At 41.2% G+C, this 18,235-nt stretch overlaps 1 protein-coding gene across 1 annotated transcript; it reads right to left on the bottom strand.

The window, feature by feature from the left end:
- Positions 1–200: 200 nt before the first annotated feature.
- rell2 (RELT like 2) lies at positions 201–17,488 on the bottom strand (the record flags this gene model as incomplete). The annotated part of the gene is made up of 8 exons (XM_079268734.1): positions 17,417–17,488; positions 5,357–5,424; positions 4,515–4,718; positions 2,429–2,491; positions 2,078–2,132; positions 1,352–1,528; positions 727–1,262; positions 201–334 (listed from the first exon to the last, which is right to left on the bottom strand). The coding sequence occupies exons 3-8, from the start codon at positions 4,702–4,704 to the stop codon at positions 201–203; spliced, it is 1,155 nt and encodes a 384-aa protein (XP_079124860.1). The 5' UTR covers positions 4,705–4,718; positions 5,357–5,424; positions 17,417–17,488.
- Positions 17,489–18,235: the final 747 nt, after the last annotated feature.

Below are 18,235 nucleotides of genomic sequence, written 5' to 3'. Positions count from 1 at the left end.
CTACAGACACCACACTTCCTGACTTCAAAGTCAGACGAGGTGAACATCCAAAGGACAGGTTTTGGTCAGCTGGAGAAGAGGGGGTTCGTGGTGATACTGGTATGGTGTCAAGTTTGGAGCTAGCAGTAAGAGGTAAGGGAGTTGGTGCTTGTAATGGACTTGCACTTTTTCCAAAGGATGAAGATGGAACAGGGGCCTGGCTAGTCATCGCTGGACCTGATGAGAGTTTGGGGCTTGAGGCCTCTGATGGTGTATTCATTGAGCTTAGTTTGGGGCTTGGTGTGACCCCCACGGGTGATATGGGCATTTTTAATGAAGAGGATGAAGATAGGGTCTTGATTGATAACGAAGATGGAGGAGATGAACCTAAGCTTATTAAAGCAAGGCTTGCATCAACACCTGATTGCAGATCTGGGCCAGAGCTTGGGTCAGGGGGAGTTTGGGTAACTGAAAAACCTGGGCTCGAACAGGGTTCAGGTTGACCAGTAGGAATGACAGGAGTGAAACCTGGAATGGCTCCAGGCATGGGGGCAATGGGTGTAGAGGTCTGTAGCGGTCCAGGATCATATGTCTCTTCATTTTTTAACACCTTATCCTCACCAACATCTCCTTCTTTCTCTGTTGTCTTAAATAAATGTCCAGATAAAGCAAGAGATGGAATGGGAAGAGAGCTGGGGGCAGAAGCTGCGGAAGTCCCAACGGAAGGTTTGAACATATGGTTTGTACCAGGTTCAGGACTAGGCCTATGTTTAGAGCCATTCTCAGGAGCATGGGCCAGATCCTTACTTTGGGAAGAGGGAGAATTAACAGAACCTGACATTTTAGCCGCACGTTGAGGTGAAGCAGGAGTTTGACTCTGAGAGGGATCGGTTTCAGGTTTGATACCAGGTTTAGTATCACTTCCATGAGCAACTTCAATGTTCTCTGCCTGCAACAGTTCCTCCAGCACTACAGGTTGCTGCTGAAGAGCGAATCTAACACCTCCAGTCTCCCTTCCTGTCCCTTCTCCTACTTTAATGCCAACGGGGTCGCTGGCCCGCCTAAACCCAAATATGGTTACACTCTTCCTGCGTTTTCCCACATTCACAGTAACCCCATTAGAGGCCTCTGAAGGCGATCGGACATCCTTGAACATGCTTCTCAGATTGTACCCGCCTTCCTTCCGCTCCTCGCTGTCCTGGGATTGATTCAGCTGGTCTCCTGAACTGACCAATGGATTAGGACCTCCGTGAAGCTTCTTATCACTGTGCGTCACCCGGAACCTGAAAGGATTTTGATACATTCAGGATTAAATAATTCTGCTACTCTATCCAAACTTGCACTCTGCTTAAGTGGTTGCATTGTTTGCTACCTGCCAACAGAGAAGATAGTCTGCTCTCTCGGTCGTTGTTTAAAGCGATGGCTTCGACTTTGTCTTCGGCCCCTTTTAGATCGGACCTGGGCACAGAGGTGACAGGAGTTGTGTTCGGTACCTGAGTGGACTGTGTGGTGATGGGGAGGAACACCACCAACGGACTCCTTAAGCAACCTGGACATCAACATTATCATTAGTATTGCCATGAACATCATTCTTATGTATGTGTATGTGTATAGTATGTCATGTGTGTCGTCTAAAGCTGCAATTACGCTTCTCCGGGCTGCATGTAACCCAACATTTGGTGTTGTCTGGCACATAATTTTGGCAATGTTAAACAATTAAAGTTAGAAAATCAAATTGCTTTAGTCTGTCAGAATATTAATATTGGTGATGACAAGGCAAAATCTGTGATTAGCAGTCTTTAAAATTAAAATTGTGCACCCTTGAGGCATGAATACATGTTCCTGAATGCTGGTTTTAAAATGATTGATTATCATTTGATTGAATATATCACATATGGGAAACCGTTAAGTAGTGTGACTGCTCAGCGACATTCAAGCTACTAATGAGGAAAAAACATGTTGTTCGTGTTCATTTTAGGAGATTCCAGGATTTATGGAGCTTGATGCTAAAAAAGAAATAGTTGTGTCCTTGTGACATTACCATGCAGTCAACAGACAGAAATGTATCACACGAATACAGACTGTTGGATGAGCTTACCCGGGGTCATGGTGCACATGGTTCCCAAACATTTCATTGAAGGCTTCCATGTTAGCTGGAGGAAACAACAGGAAGAACCCATGAAAGAGTCGCACTAAATAAGTACTGGTAGATGGCCGATACATACTGATCTCCTCTGATAAGAGTAAAATTGCAGGGCAAGTGCATTATTTATTGCAGGATATGTCGTTTTTATCCATCACATGTATCATCCCCAGAACAGGATCCGGATACAGATCACAGTGTAGCAGCAAAGAAGTGAATAGATTAATGTTGATGACTTTTAATTTCAACTTGAAGTAAATGAAACAATATTCAATCCAAACTACTATTCAGCAATTCTTTGGTCACCTTCATTTTCAATAATGCATTTGAGGATCTGCTCCACTGTGTCCTGGTTCTCTTCGACTTCATCTGAAACACAGCAGAACAACAAACAGATTAAACCCTCAGCTTTTACATTTTGCCTAAACTGGTCCAGATTGGTTTGTCAACCAACACTGTTAAAGGATTGGTTCACTCAAGTTCACAAGAAGAGACGAGAGCTTTAGAGCTATCCCTCATTTGCCTTGGGGCAAGTGTTTTTTTTTTCAAATAGTCATCATGCCATTCAGAGAACTCCACTATCTTTAGCTGTGTTTGTGTGTTTACAAGTGTATGAATGCTGATACGTGTTGTAAGGGCCTGAGGGGCAGGGTAGTGGCTGGCAGCTACATTCCTGCCAGAAGGCGCCACCCTCTCCTTGATGAGCATTAAGATCAGGTGTGGGAAGAGACACACCTGATCTGGATCTCCTCATCAGGGAGGGGAACAAAAGGCTAGGAGGGAAACTGAGCAGAAAGGAGCCGCCGAGAGGAGAACAAGATTGAGCCCGGTAAGTCGGCTAGCGGCCCGGCTGTTTTAGTTTAGTTATAGAGTTCACTGATCGAGCTCTGGAAGGAGCTACATTTTCTGTTTTGTGGTGGTTGAGGTTTGGTGGATTAAAAACCTGCAATACTGACTCTGCCTGTGATTGCTGCGCTGCCACTACTTTCTGTCCTCCGTGCCTTCCTGTTACAGTGTGCATATATAGTTTTATGTATCAAAGTAAGTTTATGTTTGATTAAATCAGTGTGTGTGAGAGCACTTGTGATTCAGATTTCAAAGAAGACCAAATCGTTTTTTTGTATAGTATTTGTGTATAGAGTAATGTTTCTTTCACACATGCACTGCAACCCTGAACTCGGACATTAAGCGGAAGAGTTGTAGGCCTACTTGAGAATGCAAAAATGTTCAAATAAGTTGGTCCAGACATACACTGCCAGCTCCCCAGTACAAAGTCTATGTAATGCTCGATTGAGAGCTGCGCAGCCTGAGTTTAACAGAGAAGGACCATTAAGAAGTCATCTCAATGTAAGATGTTGAGCTTAGTGAGTCTGGGCAGATTTAGGTCATCGTGCGTTTATTATCTTGTTTAAGTTGCTGTTATTATTGGTGTTGTGTACGCTCAATAATCGCCAAGAACGACCAAGATCGTTAATGTTGTGTAGAAGATGTGCATTTCATACTGCTGCAATCGTGTTTTGAGATTGATCAGTGACCGCTAGTGGGGACAGTAGTTGCTATTTTAGCAGTTCAAAGGTCAGAACCGCGGCTGGGCGAGTAAGATCGTCATCCGGGTTTCTGTGATCAAATGGTAATCCGTATTCCACCGCGGTTGTAAGGATCTGCTTTGTTTCGGAGGATTTGTTTTGTTTGCTTTTGCTCTTCTTCTACTAACACACACATACAGTATAGCATTAGCTATATATGTGTATATACAGGTTGAGGTAACTACCTCATGCAGATCACGATTTCGATTGTCTCTCGCAATTTTAGGTCTCGAGAGGTGTGGTCACGAGTGAAACTACACCTCCATTTTGACAGTCCGACCTATCTTCAACGTGTAGTGCCACGTGACGTAGCCTCTCTCTCGCTCTAGTTGTTAGTTTCGATATTAGTTGACATTGGAACATAATAAACTCTGTTATACTTTAAAGAGCAGCTGTGTTTGATTACTTTGTGTATTGTGAATAGCTGATATGTGGCCTGTTGCTCGCACTCACACCTTCACTGTTCACTCTGAATGTATAATAGGCCTTTGACTATTGACGTGATCGTGAGTGAACACTAATTATGAGACTCAGTTTATAGTTTGGTAGTTGGTCCCTGTTCTCAGTGTGGTGCCCCGCTTTATCGTTCCCAACACTGGTAATTGCCCATTCTTTTAAACACGCAGACTTTCTGCTGGGAATGTGTGGTCTTTCAGCACTTGATAACCCTGATGACATTTGAAAACTTCTACAGAGCCCAACAAACATTATGCACAGGCTGAATAGCACTCCGCGAGACTAGTAAATTGAATGAACCTGTTCAGTGTCCCTTTAGGTACTTGTGACCTTATCTATTCTCAACCCACCGTCTTCATTTTCTCCAAGCTTCTCCTCTTCATCGTTCATCTCTCCAGTGCGGCAGCGGTAGCCCTTCTTCTTCATTAGGTGGCAGACGAGGAAGCCAAGCAGTCCGGTGAGGAAGAAGAGGAAGACCACCACAAAGATTATGTAGGGCGAGGGATTATCCACCACCCCAGAATCTTGTAATTCAGTCATAACGTAGGTTCGGTCTGAGTCATGAAGAGAGAAAGATTAGATTTAATAATTAAGTTGAGTAGTTTCGTCAGAACGTCGCGTATAGACTATGCTTTAGGCATGGCTGCAATCTGCTAGTAAACAGAGTAGAGGTTGCAAACTGGAACCGTAACTGGAAATTTAATCGAATTCATGTGCGATGAATGAATGGAGAATTTGTTTCAATACGGCAATTAGTAATTCTTTCACGTCTGCTAGAATCGGCCATGTTTAATGCTGTCTGGAGACCAAGAATATTCGAATATCCAGAAAGAACACTGAAGATGACTGATCAGTCATGTGAGTTAAATGTTCTCTTAGTCCGAATTTATTCGGCAAATGCGTTTCCATAACAGATGTAGTGCATCAACTCTTTCTCAACAAAGCAAGCAAAAAACACCTCAAGCTAGCATAACAACTTTTGTGCACAATTGAGGAAGTTTTAGCGAATTATGGCATTGTCATACAGCGTTTCCAACGCGATACTTAAAAATGCATACAACACACACACTCATAGCTTCTGGACAAGAGTTTTTATGAGAATAATAAAGAACATTTAAGCCAGTAGTAACACCTCCCAGCCCTAACCTCAGTCAATTGAGACAGAGGCATAGTATAAGTTTAAAAAACGTACAAGCTTTGTGGTTGGTTCAAATCATCATCAAGCCTTCTGTTGCAGACTGGTCAACATCAAGAGTAGGTCTAGGAAACAGAGAAAGGGAGGAAGATATGTCCATATGAAGTGACCTTTCAGATATTTCAAAGAAAAGAAGGAAGAAAGAGAGACACTCATTTTTTGCCTTGAAAACTGTTCCACAAAAGAAAAATGCCTTACAGGCAGTGATAAGACTCAGTGTTACAAACATGTCTTTTGAATAAACTGTGTGAATTTATTAGATAGTGGTTGAGCAAAGCTAACAAGAGTTTGCTAAATGACCGTGAACAAAGTACTAAAGTCAGTTAGCAAATGGCCAGTTAGAAAACTTGTTAGCTCATTTGCTTAACCCAGTGAGCACTAACCCGGATTTCAACGTTGATTTCTGGTTGAAAAAGCGTTGATATGGGGTCTGAACGTCTAAGACGTATTTTAACCGTCTTTTGAACCGGCTAAATTACGGTAACAATATCAACGTGTCACAAAACAGCAATTTGTTTTAAAATATTGATGGTTTGTTCAGTTGTAGGTTGAAAGAGACGCGATTTTGGTTACTTTAAACGTATTTCTCCAAAATCATATTCCGCTGTCCGTTCATATGTGGTCTACACGAAGACGTTATTTCAATGCATTCAATGTCTCATATAAAACGTCGTAAATATGGAACTATAGACTGTGTGCTGTCCACAAGAAGCTCCCAGGACATCATAATGAGAGCAGAGCACATTATGTCTGTATATGTTCACTAAAATGCAACTCAGTGTTTACTGCTGGAATACGCATGCGCACGGACTCTGCATTGTTCTAAGTTAGAGGCTGGAAACACGACAAGGTTTGAGCTAGCTAGCTCTTACTGAGTGATGAGGAAGTGAACGAGCTGACGGAATAAACGAGGCTTCAGGCTAACGACGTACTCTGTAAGTACTTGAACTACTTTATTCCAGTATTGCAAACCGAAATATTATTACCATACCATTAATATCATGTTATGATCATCATGCGGGCGAGGCTGCTAGCTTGTTAGCATGCTACGAACAGTAAACTTAAACAGTAGACATGTGTGTTAGTTAATGTGCTGTACCAATAGTCCCCGGCGAGACCAGCGTTGCGAATGACGCGAATGAAGCAAATAACACCCCGTGAATTGTGGTGTAACACAGCATAACAGTTTAGGGTACAAAAAAAACACTGAAGGGTCTTCTCTATTCTTCACTATGAGGACAGACCACATCAGACACAAAAGAAACCACATAGTCAGTTAAATACAACACAATATATTAATATTAGTGCTGGGCAAGTTAACTCGTTATTATCGCTATCACGCATTAATGAATTAACGCCGACAATTATGTTATCACGCATTAACGCATTTTTAAAAATTATTATTTTGAAGGTCTGTTGCTCACTGGTAGCGGTGGAGGAAGTCTTCGGCAGACTACGTTGATGCAGCGTGTGGGAGAGATATAGATAAACAAAAGCAAGACAAGCTAACAAATGCCACAGAGAAGTGGATACAAACTGCAGCTGATTAATGTTAGTATTAGTATTGTGGAAGATGGAACGTTCTCAAGGTGCGTTCGCGTCGCGTTTGGTGTGAACGCACCTTTCGGATCGCAACGAATGACGGCACGTAGCCTCAAGACGCACCCTCACAAGAAAAATACACGAGTTGTATGAAAAGGAGAGGACTACAAAAGCGATGGCGTTATAACGTGCACCAACTGTTGCTCTCATTGGAGACTGCTGGACATCGCTGCAAGAAATATGATTGCTGCTGCGAGACATCTGCCTTTTGAACATGTCCCCTGCATCGTTCTGTCACAGTATGTAAAAGGAATACTGCTGTTAAAAAGAACCTTATTTGTTTAAAGTGTTTGCAAACCAAATGTTTTTGCACTTTTGTTCATATAGCAGTACTTTCAAAATAAAAGTGTGCAATACACTACTTTTGAATTCATTGTTGAATTTTGCGATTAAACCAGCGTCGGAAATACACGAGGGCAAAGGGCAAAACTGCCCCAAAGAAATATCATTTTGCCCCTGATATCACTAGGAGGGGCAAAAAATGCCCCCGGAAAAAACAGAGCGCTTCTTCATCAGACCTGAGACTGTGAGACTGTGGTCAACTCAGCAGACACTTAAATGTTAGTGCACCTCTATGCTGACATTCACGGTAAACTCATTTAAACGGCGCAGATCGGGAGCGAGCGAAGGACTTTGAAAGTTAGCGGAAAGATTACCGTGAGACAACATCCGGTTTCTTCAGACGAACATCCTGTTTTCAGAATAAGATGCCAACAAAGAATACATATTGCATAATGGAAATTAGATTAAATGAATTATATTCACATTAAGTATAAAACATGCTGCCTGCATCTCGTGAGTTAAAGGGAAAATACACCTAAAGTGTCTTTATTCTTTGATTTGAGGGTTGCTGGAAATGAATAATACCTGACTGACAGTCAATTAAGATATTTTACGAAGTAAAAACTAATTTTTAAAAATTGTAAGGTGCTATAAAAATGTTTTTCTCAAAAATTCCACACAATGACTCATGCATAAGTTCAGCACAAAAATGGGTAATATCACAATATTTGAGGTGCTACAAAAATAGACTGATGTATATGTAATCAAGGCATCGTTTACTTAATAATTGTTAATAGTTGTTTTAAACATTTAATAATAACAACAAATAACCACAAAGAAATAAGAATAAATTGAATGTGATTGTCTGATTTGTTTGTTTTTTGTTCAATAAATCTAAGAAAACACTTTGAATCTGTAGACTACTGCCTAATCGTCTTATTATTGCCATTTGATGACAATTGCTCATATATTGTAAGCCTAAATAAGTATATTTATTATTTTGAACAAAGGTTAAATGTTATTTCACAAGTTTCAAAAAATGCCCCCAATTTTTTGAAAATGCCCTGGATTTCAGTCAGTGGGGGCAAAAATGGCCCCCAAAAAATATGTGAATTTCCTACCGTGGATTAAACCATGTAGCGAGCATCAACAGATACCACACAAAGATACACTGCACATGCATGACATGCACAAGTTTGTACAGCCCATTTATCTTGTAGTGATGCATTTACTTTAAATACCTTTATTTAAATATGCAATTTGTGTAATTTTGCCATACCTATAAACTCTTACAAATGCACAGGCCTTGCAAAATACAGAAACCTTGTAGCATGTCTTTATGCCTGATAAATGTTCTGTACTTGTATCGTGCTTTTCTAGTCTTCTGAACATTTCAATCACTTTCACACTTCATGACATCATTCACACCCATTCATACACTGATGGCAGGGGCTACCATGCAAGGTGCCACCTACCCATCACACACATTCATACATCGCAGGCACAGCAATTTGGGGTTAAGTGTCTTGCCCAAGGACACATGGACATGGACTGGTGGAGCCGGTGATGGAACCGCTGATCCTCTGAAGGACGACCCTGCTCTACCACTGAGCCACGTCGCCCCATGATAGCTGGCAAATAGATACAGTAGTTCTTACCATGTTCCTGCCGGTCAACGGTGGACACATCCAAACATGTGAAAGTCAATGTGGTGTGGCAACAAAAACACAGAAAAAAAGCTGTTGAGATTTGGTTGATAAGCAATGTAAAAATGTGTGCGTTGGATAAGAAGCTCAAACCAGCAGACAGCGTGTGCCCTCCCTGTACAGTGGAGGGGGGTTCCCCTGAGCCAGACCTTTTCTGTCTGTCTACACAGAGGCTCAGAGACAGTGTGTGAGAAGAAAAAGAGAAACAGATCAAACAAGGGAACTTATGTACATACTAGATATTAACATATGTATGTAATTATGTGTATACAACACATACCATCTCATTGTGAATGTGCTGACAAAAATATATGCAGACACACAGGTAGAGACTGAGTTTACATATCGTAGCTTATCAGTGTTGCCCTCCCGCTGGCTTATCAGGGTCCAATAACGCCCCTCACACACACACACACGCACACACACACATTTATCAGCACTTTATCCCTCAGAAATGTTTTAGGGTGGTTCAAATGATTTGATCCGCTGCTGAGTCTAGGGTGGCATTGATAGCAGGCCTACATCCTCTATCATTAGCACTCAGCCCTGAACACCTTCAAAACAGCTTATTTTACGTCACCGTCTTTGTGAAATCAAAAAAAGTTGAATTCACAGTACAGCAAGTGCTTTAATGATGATTAATAAATGAAATCAAGTACTCAGCTTCATTTATTCACAGTAATAATAATAATACATTCATTTTGTCTTGTGCTTTAAAGGGTACTTTACATGGTAAAAACAGAAACAATAAAAGCAATATGAATATGAACATAAGAGTAAGGAACATACATAACTAGTATTACAGCTTAAAAGCAGATTTAAATCGGCGAGTTTTCAGTGCAGTTTTGAGTGGTGAGTGATGGAGAATGTCTGAGGTGCTGGGGGGGGAGACAGCTCCAGAGGGAGGGGGCAGCAATGGAGAAGGGGTGATGGAAAATGTCCTGTACTTTAGCTCTGAACTCAGGACGCCTTCGTCCTTTGTGTTAACATACGTGCTCAAATGTATCTTGCTGTTTGTATCATGGGAACTTGATATTCTTATGAGTATCTTATATTCTCATAAGTAGAACTGTTTTATATACTTGTTGTGAAACAGTCTGTCATATGCTTGCATCATGTGTTGGATAACAAGTACCTAATGTATATTCACATGTTCTGTGCCCAAAGGATAAAACGTATATATCCGTGTCTGTTAAGCACCTACCTCTTATGCTTTACTACCATGGCCTGCACAGCCTGAAACATGCTGTTCCAGTACACAGGCCCCCACCCTTCAATTGAAGGGTGGGGGCCTGTGTGATTTTTACTTTTGTAGTGCACACTTCTACATAGTCTGAGTGACTGTGTAACTGTGCCTCTTCTCTGGCCAGAGAATAAATACTTTTAAAAGACAAGTTCTGTTTGACAATATTCTTCATTTCAGCTTACAAAGACTCAGCAGTGGCTGAAATCATTTTTCCACCACAAAGGCCCTGGGGGAGGTTGGCGTCGGCGGATCTAAGGTTGGGAGTGAGTCGGGGCAGGAGGCCCTTTTTTAATGATGTTGCCAAGGGGGAGCAAGTAGAGGATAAAGAGGAGGGAACCGAGTACCGAACCTTGTGGGACACCTTGAGAGACTGGGGCTGGGGTGCTAGGGGTTTCCCTGCCACCAAAGACAACAAACTGGTAAAGAAGGCCAAGCGGGGGAGACATCAGATGGCTACGAGTGGAGAAGTTGCTGTTTGTCCAGTGGATGGACACCAAACTGGTGACTAAACAATGCCCCTGGCGGCCACAACTTTTATGAACCAGCAGAATTATACATTCCTTCCTATTCAACCGAACAAAATCACTTATTGTTATATTCAATTGATGACGATGGATGTGCAAGAACAGATGAAAGAAAGATACTGACGCTGAGATGAAGGTTCTTTGTGCATGGCCAGTCTCTCTCCCTGACACGCACTCACAGCTTAAAGAGGCACAGAGCTGGAAGCAGCAGAGATGACTCAGCAGCAGAGATGACTCAGCATCATCATGACCTCGGCAGAATCGTCTCCCAACGACGTGTGTGTGTGTGTTCAGAGCTTCACGGCTACATTGCGTTGCTCAGCATTATTTGTTATTCAACAAATAATGTTGAAAGTGTAACATTATAGACTTAACATGAGTAGTTATGTGAAGTTAATTCTACTTCTATTTATTAAATTTAAGATATTCAATGGCGGCATGTGTTGCACTGTTACCGCACTGTGAAAGGCTTCTGGGTATGCATGTTCTTACCGTGTCAGTGGACTCCTTTGTGTGATGGAAATCTTTGACTCTGGCCTGCCTACTTTAAAGGACAATAGAGATGTTCAGTACATGTTGGAATGAGTCTAATCTACAGAGTGAACTAACTACACTGAATCACCACTGGAGTTGTCACTGGTGACTGACAGCATGTTACTTTCTCATGAATAGCTTCTTAAAGACCACAGGAACAATCATGATGGATCATTCTGTTGTAGGCTGCTGCAGTGCAGTGCAGCTTTGGGGGGAGTACTTCATGGACTGATGTGAGGGTCCAGGAACAGACGATGTCGTATGTGTACAGATTGTAAAGCCCTCTGATTTTCTTTTTGATATCTGTGATTTTGGGCTGTACAAAATGAATGAAATTGAATTGCTTGTACAGGCCTAGTTTTGTACTGAACTGAATGTGACAGCTTGGACCAGTAAAGTCCAGTATACCTGTGGCTTTAATATCTTCATATGCTCTTTATTTAGTGCTCAGTGGCATGAGACAGGCACAGGACAAGTTCACATCAGACAAATGGGAGGTCCACTTGGTTTGATCACTTCCTCTGTTTGTAGAAGGTTGCTGCTTTCTACTCTGTGCTTACCTTTGTGCTGCTGACATTACTTACCTAATGGGATGGACAACAACGACTATCATCATCACCATGCTTCTATATGGACAAAATTAATCCATAGGTTTGTCTAATTTACAAACAAAAACAATAGAATCCAACTGTGGTGGTGGGCGTGGGTGGCTCAGCTGTGGAGGGGGCGGAGTGTGGGAGTGGGAGCGGGAGCGTAAGGGACTTAATTAGGCGCAGCTGGAAGGGATCCTGATTGTCTCACTCACGACTGTATTTAATCCCACAGTAGAGACGGAGGCAAGGACGGACAGGACGGAAAGCTCCTGCGGCGTGTGCTCGGAGGCGAGGCAGGAGAGCACCCGGCCAGGCCCGTTGGGGTTTAAAACAATAAAGAAACATTGAAACCGTCATTCCACCGTGTGCTGGCGTCATTGTGCTCCCCAGACCCACCGGGTAGCAGAGAACCTGCTACACCAACTATCCCTTTCATTTCAATATTTTCCTGAATCCGTCACACTTTAAAAGCGTGAATCCCCTCGACTCTCAGCATGTCATGTATTGTATTCGCCTTCGTGTTTGGCACTGTGTGACTGGTCTGAATGTCATCCCGTCCTCCCTGTTTGTGTGGTTCCTACAGTCCACAACACATGCAAATAAGTCCAACATTCATCTCAGATTAACTGAAAACACAGAATATTCCATAGCTGTGTATGTGTTTTCTTCCTGGTTGTCCAGTTTTTTTTCCTTGCCTTCTGCTCAATGCATGCAAGTGGAATATCCTCCAGACAGCAAGCATATAGCCTCCACACCAGCTCCACCCCATCAACAAACAGGAATAAGCAGGCATGATGGATAAACATATTCCTACTCGAACAGAAACAAATAGGCTGGTAATTGTTTGTTCATTGTGATGGTCAAACAAATCCACAGCGCAAACAGAAAAATGTACACAATCCAATGGGGTTAAGAGCATTATCATCCTCAGACTTGCACACAAGCTGCAAATGTGAATAAATAAATTCATACAAAAATAAAATATGTACAGATGGATCTTAAGCCCTAATTGTATATGACATGTCAGTTAAAGTGACGATCTCAAAGATTTTCATTTAAAAAAATGCATGTTAAGTCACTATATTTTGCCAAAGGAGGCAGCACAATGTGTATTGTAACATGTATATATTCGCAGTGTTACACACTGTGTGTCTGTGGTGACATTCATGGCAAAATGCTGCATTCCACTTTTCTCCATTACACACAAAAAAATGAAACTATGCACACAAAAGATATGTTCGTATGGAATTTTGAATCGACTCCAGAATGCTAAACTCTACTACGTCATTCTTTTCACTCATATCGAAATTCTAAATCAACCAGAACTCAAATCTTAAGGATCACCACTTTAAGGAAAAATGTGTATGCGATATATCTTGTATAGGTGTTGCCCCTACAGATGGGACACATAACTTCTCTTTTTAAAACAGCACTTTTATTAACATTACGCCGAAGTGTACAAACCCCCATCATGTATTACTGCTGACAGAAATAGTTTAGCAAAACTTCTATGCGTGGCTTATGCCTTCCAGCATGAACTAGGCTACATCAGCAGCAGCAGCAGTGCCATCTGATGAATATTTGACCAACTTCCCGTGGGAAGGCTGATCTTTGCGTTTTTTTTCCACGACTGAAGCCGATTCCTCTACATTCCAGAACAGACGAAATTCTTCCAAAGGCACCAACTGTCAATGTTCTACTCACTGAGGACTCCCAATGAGGATCCACAACCTTATAGAGTGGTCTCACCTACGTCACGATCTCCTTAGTTACGAGGTCGGTCGGCCATGTTGGAGTACATACAGAACCTACATGGCGGCGTGTAAACAAGGAAGTGCGGCGAAAATACCATACTTTGAATCACTGGATAGTGCATCAAAGGTTCGCTACCTGGCCAAATTGAAGGTTATTGGTAACTTGGATCCCTATACGATGAGTGCAGATGGTTTCAGTGCCGATCCTACTTATCTTCCATCGGTAAACTACGCCAACATCTACACGTATCTCGTGAACACCCCCAGTCCTTACACAAAAGACGAGTTGGAGTGCTACAAAGGGCTCGACGCTTATAATCAGTTTGTCAGTGGATGGGTCCGAGACGTCAAAGCAACGGTCGTCGAGAATTCTCATCTCGTCATTGGAAGGGTAAATATATCCAGATCTGGTCAGATATTTAGCAATATTAAATGTTTACTCAGTGCAAACAGACACGTGTGTTTGTTTACATTGTACATGCACGTCGTTGTGTGCGTGTGTGTAGGAATTAACTTTAAACTAACCCCTAACTTCATCCATCGGTGTGTGTATATATATATATGATCTGACGTTAAACTCATATCAAGCAATGCTGAGGCTGCATCTCTGTGTTTCGCCTGTTGTACACGCTCGACACGTCTCTGGTACCGACTGCTGTCACGGGCCGATGAAGCTTCAGTAACCTTCTCATGTCCAAGTTTAATTTATATTTCCTTTATTAAATACTGTTCACAAACGAATTTGTATATACAATCACGTACCACTTATAAAGTGATCCGCACATACTCTAGTGTACGCCAAATTCCATTCCTTTATATCTCGAGAGATGCGTGACAGCCATTTCTCGCGACGTCGCTTGGATAGCTCCTTCGTGTCATTTCCTTGATGTGTAATGACCGCTGGCAAACGAAAGAATGATTTCTTGTCTCTATCAGCTCTGCTGCCACAACCAAAGACAGCACAAAAGTTCACCACCGATAGGTTATGCGACTCAGCCGTGCATGCCAGTGGCTTTGTGTGTACTCCAACATGGCCGACAGCTAAACTGTGACGTCACACGAGACCACTCCATAGGTCATTAATGTTCCTTCTTTAGTTCTACACGGCATCAGCTGCTCCACTCCTTCCTTACTACGGGGCTGGTCTTTAGTTGAAGCCTAGACTGTAGCGCGGGGTTACCGTCCTCCCATTCTATGCTGCGGTCAAGTCAGCAGACACTCAGATCTCCGTGGTCAACTCAGCAGACACTTAAATTGTAGTGCACCTATACGCTGAAACTTACGGTAAACGCATTCAAACGGCGCAGATCGGGAGCGAGTGAAGGAGTTTGCAAAGTTAGCGGAAAGATTAACGTGAGACAACTTCCGGTTGTCTACAGACGAACATCCGGTTTTCAGAATAAGATGCCAACAAAGTATACACATTGCATAATGGAAATGAGATTAAATGAATTATATTCACATTAAGTATGAAACATGCTGCCTGCATCTCCTGAGTTAAAGGGAAAATACACCTAAATTGTGCGTAAAGTGTCTTTATTCTTTGATTTGAGGGTTGCTGGAAGTTAACAATACCTGACTGACAGTCAATTAAGATATCTTACAAAGCAAAAACTCTGAACTGAATTTGTATCTTCAAATGGCAAATGTTTAAGGTGCTATAAAGATGTTTTTCTCAATAATTCCACACAATGACGAATGCATAATGTTCAGGACAAAATGGGTAATATCACAATATTTAAGATGCTACAAAAATATTTTTCTCAATAAGTCCAAACAATGGCTGATGCATTTGTCTTCAAGACATTGTTGAGTCCTCCCATATTTTCAAATATTTTCAAATATTTCAAATATTCTCTTCAAATATTCAGTTATTGGATATTTCTTGGAACAAATGTCGGACATTTACTTTAAAAAATCTCTTAATTACCAATTACGTAAGAAGTGTCTTATCTGGGCTAAGTTGCCTGAGCTAAGTTACCTGGGCTGAGGAGAAAAAGGACTGGACTGTTGCTCAGTGGTATGTGTGTAGTCAGAGATTTCCTCAACGTATATGCATCAGTCATTGTGTGGAATTATTGAGAAAAGTATTTCTATATCACCTCAAATATTCAGAAATTAGCTTTTTGAACGTTCAAATATAGGACTTTTACTCTGAAATATCTCTTAATTTGTACAGTAAAAATGTTTCATTTTCAATATGGGAGGAGTCAACGATGTCCTCAACACATACATATCAGTCATTGTCTGATCTTATTGAGAAAATACTTTTTATTACACTTCAAATATCCATTTGTTAGATATTTTCTCACTTCAAATGTATGAGTTTTAATTTGAAATATCTCATAATTGGTACAGTAAAAATATCAAATTTTCAGTATGTGTGGAGTCAACGATGTCCTCAATACAATACATGTCAGTCATTGTCTGATCTTATTGAGAAAATACTTTTTATTATACTTCAAACATCCATTTATTAGACGTTTTCTCAGTTCAAATGTATGACTTTTACGATGAAATATCTCTTAATTGGTACAGTATAAATGTCTAATATTCAGTATGGGCGGAGTCAACGATGTCCTCAACACATACATCTCAGTCATTGTCTGATCTTATTGAGAAAATAGTTTTTATATCATCTTAAATATTGTGATATTACCCATTTTGTCCTGAACATTATGCATTCGTCATTGTGTGGAATTATTGAGAAAAACATCTTTATCGCACCTTAAACATTTGCCATTTGAAGATACAAATTCAGTTCAGAGTTTTTGCTTTGTAAGATATCTTAATTGACTGTCAGTCAGGTATTGTTAACTTCCAGCAACCCTCAAATCAAAGAATAAAGACACTTTACGCACAATTTAGGTGTATTTTCCCTTTAACTCACGAGATGCAGGTAGCATGTTTTATACTTAATGTGAATATAATTAATTTAATCTAATTTCCATTGTGCAATATGTATACTTTGTTGGTATCTTATTCTGAAAACCGGATGTTCGTCTGTAGAAAACCGGAAGCTGTCTCACGTTAATATGTCCGCTAACTTTGCAAAGTCCTTCGCTCGCTCCCGATCTGCGCCGTTTGAATGCGTTTACCGTAAGTTTCAGCGTATAGGTGCACTACAATTTAAGTGTCTGCTGAGTTGACCGCAGTCATTCTATGCTCCGGTGAATCACTCTCACGAGACGTCATTCGAAAATGGTTCAAGTTCCCGCGACTTTACTTGTTGGCAGCTACTAAGGTCTTTAAAACATGTTGGATACCTGCTATTTAATCACGTGGCACTGTTCTGCAATTCGGCTCACACACAGTAAATGAATCACCGTATCTGTAATCTACCTCACCTTCAGTACAGTATGCTGTCTGGTCCAGGGAGGCGCGGTGTGTTATGATGGAAGCATATGCGACACGATTTCAAGTTCAGAACCTTATGTGGTAGATATTGATTATTATCAAATAAAGCCGAAATTAGCAGTCGTCTCCATTCATTCCTGAAACACATTGGGTTTATTTACTGCGTGTACCTTCTTATAAGTCAGAAAACACTAAAGTGCGAGATTGTGTCATTTTTCATGCACAGGACGGCGTATATTCACTCCATCATCCCCACCCATTCCAGTCACTAACACCCAAACCACACCGTCATCTTCATCTCTGTAGGCACACGGTCATGTGTTCACCCAACGGAAAGCGGTCCAACACTGAGCACACAGTGAGACCTTATCTGAATCCTGAAGGTTAAACAGCAAGCTATACTTAGAAAACTGGTCCCGAGACACCACGAAACAGAGACATCTAGCCAGGATACTGCACCTTCAGTCAGACAAGCTCCAGTGTTCCAGCTGGTGAGACGCTGTCCCATGGCTGCAGCCTGCTCCGTGTCCTCTGCTCGGAGCAAGAGGATGCGGCTATCTGCTGAGGCGGGCAGGATGACAGGAAGCTGGGCGGCATCTGTCTGTCTGCTCCACGGGATACTCCTGCTGCAAATTTGAATTGAACCTTTATTTATCCAGTCAGCTGAGCTCCACGCAGCTTCACATGGACTGACATATGTGGTGCCTATCTGTTTTATTTACCCTCCACCCATCCAAGTAGTTCGCAGAACACAACATATTTTACAATGTAATTATAAAATAATGATTATACATATAGTATTATACACATAGTATAAAGTTAGTCCAAACTTTTACCCAAACATATAATTAATTTCCATAAAAAATTCAAATGTTCCCATTTTCTGCTGTTTCAGGCCGAATTAAATATTCTCTGTTTGTTTCAGCAATTGGAAGCTCCCTCCCAAAAGGAATATGCACATGTATATAAACATGTGAAAATGTAAAACTTTGAAAAACACAAAGAAAAAATGAACGAACTAGGGGTATGCTATCCTTAATCCTTACATTATATCGATTATTAGTGTTAGCATTAGTATAATTTAATGGGGTCAGTTATTGAAGGGCAACAATTATTTCAGAGGGGTAATTTGAACCAACAAATCGTCATATCGGGTTGGAATTCTATCAGTGTTACAATTTTTATCATCATCGGGATTATTTTTTCATCATATGCCTTTATTGTTTTATTAAAAATGTATGTACTCATTTGCAAATAGTTTTGAGATAACGTTAGTAT

The sequence above is a fragment of the Melanostigma gelatinosum genome, assembly GCF_949748355.1.
Source record: "Melanostigma gelatinosum genome assembly, chromosome: 5".
NCBI classification, from domain to species: Eukaryota; Metazoa; Chordata; class Actinopteri; order Perciformes; family Zoarcidae; genus Melanostigma; species Melanostigma gelatinosum.
This window is presented reverse-complemented; position numbering and strand designations above follow the sequence as displayed.